Source organism: Henckelia pumila, chromosome 4 (assembly GCF_033568475.1).
Source record: "Henckelia pumila isolate YLH828 chromosome 4, ASM3356847v2, whole genome shotgun sequence".
Taxonomy (NCBI): domain Eukaryota; kingdom Viridiplantae; phylum Streptophyta; class Magnoliopsida; order Lamiales; family Gesneriaceae; genus Henckelia; species Henckelia pumila.
The window spans coordinates 19,252,545-19,263,221 of record NC_133123.1 but is presented as its reverse complement, the minus strand read 5'-3'; the positions used below and the strand labels follow the sequence as shown (position 1 = coordinate 19,263,221).

The following is a 10,677-nucleotide window of genomic DNA, read 5'->3' as shown; positions in this document are numbered from 1 at the left end:
CTTGATACAATTCAGTTCTCATGATTGTATTCGTTTTTGGCCATGAACACCCGCCTGGTTCTGTAAGAGGATCTAGAATTGTTCCTAACAATTCCTTCGAAGCGGCCCCACTTCTCTCTCACATAGGTGATTCTATGTTTACTCCATCAGAATCATTAAAAGCCATAAGCTTATCCTCAATAATCACTGTTTTATAATAGGAATAGACTATGGATTACCCCCCACAGTGATCGACCAAACTAGTGCGGTTAGGTTGTCCCATTGAACCTAGTTCTTGAGATCTCCAGTCATCATAGGTTGGGTTTTCCTTCGCACCAATTTATTCCATAGGCTTCAGTCCCATTCTTTTTGTCGATTTTTCAACTAACTCTCTGTTTAACCCTTTGGTTAACGGATCCACTATATTATCCTTTGACTTGACATAGTCAATAGAGATAACTCCAATTGAGAGTAGTTGTCTAATGGTATTGTGTCTACGACGTATATGTCTAGACTTACCATTATACATATTGTTTTGTGCCCTTCCTATTGCAGATTGACTATCACAATGTATGCAAATAGATGGCATGGGTTTTACCCACCCAGAAACATCTTCTAAGAATAAACGCAACCATTCAGCCTCTTCAGCACACTTATCAAGGGCTATGAATTCAGATTCCATCGTGGATCTGGCTATAACTGTTTGTTTAGAAGATTTCCAGGATATTGCTGCACCTCCTAAAGTGAATACAAATCCACTTGTAGATTTTGAATCTTTCATATCAGATATCCAGTTCGCATCACTGTATCCTTCAATTACAGCGGGATATCTGGTATAGTGCAGCCCATGATCACGAGTATACCTTAAGTACCTTAGCAATCTGACAATTGCATTCCAGTGTTCAACTCCTGGATTACTCGTGAATCTGCTCAATTTGCTTACTGCATAGGCTATGTCTGGTCGTGTACAACTCATTAAGTACATTAGACTTCCTATTACTCGAGAGTATTCTAATTGGGAGATACTCTCACCTCGATTTTTTGATAAATGTTGACTTGTATCTATCGGGGTTCTAGCCAATGCAGAGTCATCCTTACTGAATTTCTCAAGTATTTTGTTTGCATAATGTGACTGACTTAGAACTATCCCTTCCGATGTTCTATGTATTTTAATTCCAAGGATGACTTCAGCTAATCCCAAATCTTTCATGTCGAATTTTGAGTTCAAAAATTTCTTAATGGATTGTGCAGTAGCCCGAACCCTAATTGAGTAATTAAAGGATTAATGCTAATTAAATAAATTGGGGATTGGACGGATCGGAAGCTCCGAAGGGACGATCGGAAGCTCCGATCGGGATCGGAAGCTCCGATGAGGATCGGAGGCACCGATGATATTACGTCATCCATGACGTGTGGCTGGATCGGAAGCTCCGATCAGGACCGAAAGCTCCGATCACCCCTATCCGGAGTCATCAAGTGATATTTTGACACGTGGCAGATCAGGATCTTCGGAAGCTCCGATGGCAGGATCGGACGTTCCGATCGAGGTTCGGACGTTCCGATCAAGGATCGGAGGCTCCGATCGTTGCCTATAAATAGAAGGCCGAGATTTCATTTCTCCTTGCCAATTCCGGATTTCCTCTCTATTTCTAGTCATATTCGAGCTGTTCTAGTCTTCTTAGGCTTGGTCCGGAGGTCGGAGAGGCGTTCGATAGTCGTAGCGGAGTTGTGCCCAAGTTCTGGAGGCATCGACATCAAAGGGCTAACGACGGACGAAGGTATAGCTTTTGCTTCCTATAAATATTTAGGAGTATGCAATAGCTTAGTTAAGGCTTTTAGAGCACTGTAATGATAGTGGTATCATTTCGCTGTGTAGGCGGACTTTAGGCTTGGACTTAGAGCTGGTAGTGCCTACCTGGTATTTGAGGTACGAAAGTACTGTTCGAGATATCCTGACTGAGTATGCATGTATTATGTGACTGCATGATTTATATGCCATGATATTATGCTGCATTCATTTGCATCTTGTTGTATCTCCTTCGAGATATCTGTAGTAGGGTTGTACCCTATCCTGTTAGTGGATGGACTTCCATCGATTTGGGTCCGGTGTTTCCACGGTTATCTCGGTATGGGAGCCACCTCCTGAAGCGACGGCACAGCGTGCTACATACCAGGGCCCGGTCTGTCTCTGTTATCTGATCCTTGACCTCGAGTCTATAGGGAGTTCACTTTGCATGCATGTATACTCATACTCTCGCACTGAGCGTTTTATGCTCATGTCTCGTACTCTGTATTTTCTGGACACCCTATTCCATGGGGCAGGTTTGCGATTGGACGAGGAGGGTGGATCCAGGAGGGGCTAGTCAGTGGTTGGCCAGCTGGAACTTCGTCTAGGCTTTATTACTGTTGTTTGGGTTTATACAGCTATTCGATTTGGTTGTATAATTGGATAATTACAGATTCCTTTACCTGGGATTGTATAATGTTATTGGTTTCCGCAGTTTTATTCTGATATCTGTTTTATTAAGTTAATTGCATGTCTAAGTTCTGTTTAGTAGATGATCTGGGTAAGGGTCACTACATTTATGGTATCAGAGCATGCAAAAGATTTCTTGGGATTTAGTCTCATCTTGAGGTATTTTTGTAGATGTCAAATCGTGACGACCAGAGTTCTCATGGCAGTGTTGGTGGGCGTTGGGGTGATGCCGACCGGGAGCCTCGTCGAGAACGGCGTCATCGTCACCATGACGACGAGCGTTTCACTGTGCGTCGATTCTTAGCTATGGGTCCTAAGCCCTTAGTTGGAGGTGAGTCTCCGGAGGATGCGGAGAACTGGTTAGACCGCATGGAGACGACTTTTCAGACTTTCCAATGCACCGATGAGCAGAAGGTGGAGACCCTTGGCTATCTTCTGGATGGGCGCGCACGCAGGTGGTGGAGGTTTACTTCTGCACCTTTTGTTGCGGCGAGAGGAGTGGCCACCTGGGCCGAGTTTCGCACAGCTTTCCAAAAGCGGTATTTTCCTCCTGCACTCCGACAGTCGAAGGCAGGCGAGCTACTGAGTCTGCGACAGGGAGCCATGTCTATCGATGAGTATCAGCAGAGGTTCTTTGATCTGCTATCCTATTGCCCCGAGATTGCTGATAGCTCAGAGATGAAGTATAATCTGTTCCTTCAGGGCCTTAACCCTGAGATCCATGACCGTGTGGCGGTTGGCGACGACATGTCCTACGAGGGTTTGGTGAGCCGTTGTCACCAGGCGGAGGACAGCATTCGGCGAAACAGGTCTTTCTCTCAGTCGAGACCTGCTAGTTCTTTGGCCCCCCGTGCCCAGTCATTCAAGAAGTCCGGGTCTACTTCTTCCTCTGGTTCGGGAGGTGTTGTCCGTTTCGGTAAGAAGGACAAGTGTGATCACTGTGGGAAGAACCATCCATCCGACAAGTGCCGCAGAGCTTCTGGAGCTTGTTTCCGTTGTGGAGAGACTGGTCATATCCGGAGGGATTGTCCACTGTCTGGGGGAGGCGGTTCTGGTTCAGGTTCAGGATCGGGTTCTCAGGCCACCGTTCAGCAGAGGTCGCAGGGACAGTCTGCTGGGAGTTCTCATTTGAGGCCACGAGCTTCTGGCCAGGTGTTTGCCCTGAGACATGATCAGGCTGTGGAGGAGAATGAGAAAGTCATCGCAGGTACATTTATGCTTTATGGTATACCTGCTCTTGTACTTATTGACACTGGTGCATCTCATTCCTTCATTTCTGCACGTTTTGTTAAGAGGCATAAGTTACCATGCATTGCACTAGACGTAGTGATGTCTGTTTCTACTCCGACGGGCCAATCTGCTTTGGCTAAGCGTCTAGTGATGGGTTGCCCTTTAGAGTTCGAAGGGAACGTTCTGTTGGTGAATCTCATGGTCCTGGCGATGGACGACTTTGATTGCATTCTGGGAATAGATGTGCTGACTACCTATCGAGCTTCAGTGGACTGCTATCAGAGATTAGTACGCTTTCATCCGGAAGGGAGTGAGAGTTGGTTTTTCTATGGTGAGGGAGCGCGACCCCCGATGCCTTTGGTATCAGCTTTGAGAGCCTGTCGAGCTCTGGAGTCTGGCGGGGAAGGCTACCTTATCTATGCAGTTGATTTGTCCGCTGAGAGTATTGGGATAGAGAGCATTCCTGTTGTGGATGAATTTCCAGATGTGTTTCCTGATGAGATTCTGGGTTTTCCTCCTGCTAGGGAAGTCGAATTTGGCATAGAGTTGATGCCGGGTACTTCGCCTATTTCTAGAGCACCGTATCGTCTGGCTCCGTCAGAGATGCGTGAGTTGAAGAATCAGCTACAAGATCTTTTGGACAAGGGGTACATTCGTCCTAGTGTATCTCCTTGGGGAGCTCCTGTTCTCTTCGTGAAGAAGAAGGATGGGTCGATGCGGCTGTGCATTGACTATCGGCAGCTGAATCGAGTCACTGTGAAGAACAAGTATCCGTTGCCTCGTATTGATGACTTGTTTGATCAGCTGCAGGGTACTTCTATTTACTCCAAGATTGACTTGAGATCTGGGTATCATCAGTTGAGAGTCCGTGGTCAGGACGTAGCCAAGACTGCATTCCGTACTCGCTATGGGCATTACGAGTTCCTAGTGATGCCATTTGGTTTGACTAATGCGCCGGCTATATTCATGGATCTGATGAACCGTGTCTTCAGGGAGTATTTGGACAAGTTTGTCGTGGTCTTTATTTACGACATCTTGGTGTATTCGCGTAATACGGAAGAGCATGTTTCTCACTTGCGGTTGGTACTACAGACTCTTCGAGATGAGCAGTTGTACGCCAAGCTGAGCAAGTGTGAGTTCTGGATGGATAGAGTGGTTTTTCTTGGCCATATCATATCCAGGGAGGAGATTTCTGTTGATCCAAGCAAGATTGAAGCGGTACTTAATTGGTCGCGTCCGACGACGGTTGCTGAGATCCGTAGTTTTCTGGGTCTAGCAGGGTATTATCGTCGCTTCATTCTGAACTTCTCTCAGTTAGCTCGACCGTTGACGCAGCTTACCCGCAAGGGTGTGGATTTCGAGTGGTCCTCCGAGTGTGAGGAGAATTTCCGTGAGCTTCGACGGCGGTTGACTTCTGCGCCGGTGTTAGCATTACCGTCAGGATCTGGAGGGTATGTAGTTTACACGGATGCTTCTCTTCAGGGGTTAGGTTGTGTCCTGACTCAGAATGGGCATGTGATCGCATACGCTTCTAGACAGCTGAAGCTTCACGAGGACAACTACCCAGTCCATGATTTGGAGTTAGCAGCCATTGTGTTCGCTTTGAAGATCTGGCGTCATTATCTGTATGGCGAGAAATTTGAGATCTTCACCGACCATAAGAGTCTCAAGTATTTGTTCACTCAGGCAGAATTGAACATGAGACAGAGACGTTGGATGGACTTGCTTAAGGACTATGATTGCGAGATTAAGTACCATCCGGGAGCTGCTAATCTCACCGCTGATGCTTTGAGTCGCAAGGTGCGACTATCCGCACTTCAGACTTGTTCGATGTCTAGTGCGATCAGTGACTGTTGTACTTCAGGTTATACCTTCAAGCATAAGAAAGGTATGCAGAGTATCCAGATGTTTGCGATATTATCTGAGCCAGCTTTGTACTCGCGGATCCGAGATGCTCAGATGTCTGATTCGAAGACCCAGCGTTTAGCTCGTCTAGCTAACGAGGGTAGCTTGTCTGGATTTCATTATCAGTCAGATGGCTTTCTGTGTTTGTCTGGTAGGCTTGTGATTCCACAGGATGAAGAGTTGCGAGAGGAGATTTTGTCTCAGGCACATCGCACTAAGTTGAGTATTCATCCTGGGAGCAACAAGATGTACAAGGATCTACGTACTCGTTTCTGGTGGAAGGGAATGAAACGCAGTGTTTATCAGTTTGTTTCGAGATGTTTGGTGTGTCAACAGGTCAAGGCAGAGCACCGAAGACCTGGAGGATTGCTTCACAGTCTGCCTATTCCTGAATGGAAATGGGAGTTTATCACTATGGACTTTGTGACCCAATTGCCGGTATCCCCGAGGAACTGTGATGCTATCTGGGTTGTGGTGGACCGACTCACCAAGTCAGCACATTTCATTGCCTATAGCCGAGAGTACTCTGTGGATCGCATGACACGGATGTACATTCAGGAGATCGTTCGACTTCATGGAGTGCCTGTGAGCATTGTCAGCGATCGGGACCCCAGGTTTACTTCTAGATTCTGGGGGAGTGTTCAGCGTGCGATGGGTACTACTCTCAGTTTGAGTACAGCCTATCATCCGGAGACTGATGGTCAGTCAGAGCGCACTATCCGTACGTTAGAGGATATGCTTAGAGCGTGCGTCTTGGATTTTGGTTCAGCCTGGCAGGATCATTTGCCGTTGATCGAGTTCGCTTACAACAACAGCTATCACACTAGTATTGGGATGGCACCTTTTGAGGCGTTGTATGGGCGACGTTGTCGTACTCCACTCTTCTGGGAAGAAGTGGGGGAGAGACAGGCTGAAGGACCGGAGTTTATCCAGCAGGCGATAGACATTGTTGATCAGATCAAGAAACGGATTAAGACTGCACAGGATCGTCAGGCCAGCTATGCTAATATTAAGCGTAGGCCTTTGCAGTTCGAGGTCGGGGAGAAAGTGTTTCTGAGAGTGTCACCTTTCCGCAAGATTCTCAGATTTGGCCTTAAGGGCAAGTTGTCTCCCAGATTTATCGGTCCGTTTGAGATCTTGGAGAGCATTGGCGATTTGGCTTATCGACTAGCTTTGCCACCGCATCTATCCAGCATTCACGATGTGTTCCACGTATCTCTGTTGCGACGGTATGTGGCGGATGAATCTCATATTTTGCAGCGATCTGAGGTTCAGGTAGACAAGGATTTGACTTATGTTGAGAAACCTCTTCGTATCCTTGATTATAAGGATAAGGTTTTACGGAACAAAGTCATTCCTTTGGTTTTAGTTCAGTGGCAGTGCCGAGGCACTGAGGAAGCTACTTGGGAGCTTGAGGACAGGATGCGTAAAGACCATCCTGAGTTGTTTTGATTTCATTCTTTAAGTTGTATTCAGTTGCAAACTCTGTAAACGTTTGATTGAATAAAAAAATGTTTCTGATTTCTGTATTTGCATTCGGTACTTAAGATCTGATTTCGAGGACGAAATATCTTAAGTGGGGGAGAATGTAGTAGCCCGAACCCTAATTGAGTAATTAAAGGATTAATGCTAATTAAATAAATTGGGGATTGGACGGATCGGAAGCTCCGAAGGGACGATCGGAAGCTCCGATCGGGATCGGAAGCTCGATGAGGATCGGAGGCACCGATGATATTACGTCATCCATGACGTGTGGCTGGATCGGAAGCTCCGATCAGGACCGGAAGCTCCGATCACCCTTATCCGGAGTCATCAAGTGATATTTTGACACGTGGCAGATCAGGATCTTCGGAAGCTCCGATGGCAGGATCGGACGTTCCGATCGAGGTTCGGACGTTCCGATCAAGGATCGGAGGCTCCGATCGTTGCCTATAAATAGAAGGCCGAGATTTCATTTCTCCTTGCCAATTCCGGATTTCCTCTCTATTTCTAGTCATATTCGAGCTGTTCTAGTCTTCTTAGGCTTGGTCCGGAGGTCGGAGAGGCGTTCGATAGTCGTAGCGGAGTTGTGCCCAAGTTCTGGAGGCATCGACATCAAAGGGCTAACGACGGACGAAGGTATAGCTTTTGCTTCCTATAAATATTTAGGAGTATGCAATAGCTTAGTTAAGGATTTTAGAGCACTGTAATGATAGTGATATCATTTCGCTGTGTAGGCGGACTTTAGGCTTGGACTTAGAGCTGGTAGTGCCTACCTGGTATTTGAGGTACGAAAGTACTGTTCGAGATATCCTGACTGAGTATGCATGTATTATGTGACTGCATGATTTATATGCCATGATATTATGCTGCATTCATTTGCATCTTGCTGTATCTCCTTCGAGATGTCTGTAGTAGGGTTGTACCCTATCCTGTTAGTGGATGGACTTCCATCGATTTGGGTCCGGTGTTTCCACGGTTATCTCGGTATGGGAGCCACCTCCTGAAGCGACGGCACAGCGTGCTACATACCAGGGCCCGGTCTGTCTCTGTTATCTAATCCTTGACCTCGAGTCTATAGGGAGTTCACTTTGCATGCATGTATACTCATACTCTCGCACTGAGCGTTTTATGCTCACGTCTCGTACTCTGTATTTTCTGGACACCCTATTCCATCGGGCAGGTTTGCGATTGGACGAGGAGGGTGGATCCAGGAGGGGCTAGTCAGTGGTTGGCCAGCTGGAACTTCGTCTAGGCTTTATTACTGTTGTTTGGGTTTATACAGCTATTCGATTTGGTTGTATAATTGGATAATTACAGATTTCTTTACCTGGGATTGTATAATGTTATTGGTTTCCGCAGTTTTATTCTGATATCTGTTTTATTAAGTTAATTGCATGCCTAAGTTCTGTTTAGTAGATGATCTGGGTAAGGGTCACTACAGATTGAATAAGCTTATCATTACTCCCGATGATAAGCATGTCATCTACGTAAAGACATAAAATGACATATCCATTTCCATTGTCCTTAACGTATACACATTTGTCACATTCATTGATTTTAAATCTACTTTCTAGCATGACTTTATCAAATTTTTTGTGCCATTGTTTTGGTGCTTGCTTTAATCCATATAAAAGACTTCACCAATTTACAAACCTTATTTTCTTGCCCACGTGCAGAAAATCCCTCAGGTTGTTCCATGTAAATTTCTTCTTCTAAATCTCCATTTAGAAAAGCAGTCTTTACATCCATTTGGTGTACTTTAAGATTTCGCAAAGCGGAAATTGCAAGAATCACCCGGATTGAAGTTATTCTCGTTACTGGAGAATAAGTGTCAAAGTAATCAAGCCCTTCACGTTGACGGTAACCCTTGATTACCAATATGGCTTTATACTTATCTATTGTTCCATCTGATTTCATCTTCCTTTTGAAAATCCATTTTGAACCTAGAGGTTTACTTCCTGGAGGAAGGTCCACTAGTTCCCACGTATGATTTTGCAAAATAGATTCTATTTCAGAATTTATAGCCTCTTTCCATTGAGGTCATTCAGATGAATTCACAGCTTCATTGAAGCTTTGAGGTTTACTTTCCATCATGAAAGTGATGAAATCAGGACCAAATAATTTCTCAATTCTAGCTCTCTTGCTACATCTAGGTTCAACCTCATGGTTAACTTCCATAAGCTCATGAGATCTTTTGGAAGAACATGGTTCTTCTTTAGATTTGCAAGGAAACACATTTTCATAAAATGATGCATTTCTTGATTCCATTATTGTATTATTATGAATGTCAGAAATTTGAGATTCATATACAATAAATCGATAAGCGCTACTGTTGTGTGCATATCCAATGAAAATGCAATCAACAGTTTTAGGTCCAATCTTGACCTTTTTCGGAGTAGGTAAAACTACTTTAGCAAGACACCCCCACACTCGCAAATATTGATAGGAAGGTGTTTTTCCTTTCCATAATTCATATGGAATTTTATCTTGCTTCTTTCGGGGTACCTTATTTAAAAGCTAATTAGCTGTTAGAACAGCTTCTCCCCACATGTTCTGTGATAAACCAGAACTTAATAATAGTGCATTCATCATTTCTTTCAAAGTGCGATTTTTTCTCTCTGCAACCCCATTTTGCTGTGGAGAGTAAGGTGCAGTTCTTTCGTGTCTAATACCATGTTGAGCACAAAAATCAGCAAATGGTGATTCATACTCACCTTCACGATCACTTCTTAGCACCTTAATTTTTTTGTCAAGTTGGTTTTCAACTTCACTTTTATAGTTGACAAATTTTTCAATAGCTTCATCTTTACTTTTAAGAAGATACACATAACAATATTTTGTGCTATCATCAACAAAAGTAATGAAGTATTTATTTTCGCCACGTTTTTGCACTCCTTTTAAATCACATATATCAGTGTGAATTAAATCAAGGGGTCCATTATTTCTTTCAATGGATTTGAAAGATGATCTTGTTAGTTTTTCCTCAACACACGTTTCACATTTTTGTTGTGTCTTAGTTGGAATGTTGGAATTCTCTTTAAGTTAATTAATCTACGAATCGTATCATAATTAACATGTCCTAGTCTACCATGCCACAAATTGGAAGACTCAAGCAAGTAAGCAGAAGATTTCATTTTATTAATAACGGGCTTAATAGCCATTACATTAAGCTTGAACAAACCATTGCTTACATAACCTTTGCCAACAAACATTCCATTCTTAGACAAAACAACCTTATCGGACTGGAAGACAATGCGAAAACCATGCTTGCTTAAAAGCGATCCGGAAACCAGATTCTTTCGAACCTCCGGCACGTACAACACATTGTTGAGAGTCAATTCGTTCCCATAAGTCATTTTCAAGATCACTTTTCCTTGTCCCTTGATATCAGAGGTAGCAGAATTCCCCATAAACAGCTTATCACCATTCTCGGATTCAGCTAGAGTTGCAAACATTTCTTTGTCGTAGCAAACATGATGGGTGGCACCAGTGTCAATCCACCATTCTCTTGGATTTGATCCAACCATATTCCCTTTAGAAATGACAGCACAGAGGTCCATGTTTGAAACCTCTTTAGATATGTCCTCCATGAGATTTGCCTCACG

The 10,677-nt window shown here is 44.3% G+C and overlaps 1 protein-coding gene across 1 annotated transcript; it reads right to left on the bottom strand.

Moving 5' to 3' along the window:
* Positions 1-319: 319 nt before the first annotated feature.
* On the bottom strand, positions 320-955 carry LOC140860608 (secreted RxLR effector protein 161-like). The gene has a single exon (XM_073263610.1). It carries the CDS (start codon positions 953-955, stop codon positions 320-322), a length of 636 nt encoding a protein of 211 aa, XP_073119711.1.
* Between the last annotated feature and the right edge of the window lie 9,722 nt (positions 956-10,677).

Bases quoted from the DNA above. Each gene is read 5' to 3' on its own strand.
- LOC140860608 (XM_073263610.1), bottom strand. From the start codon at position 955: ATGAGTTGTACACGACCAGACATAGCCTATGCAGTAAGCAAATTGAGC.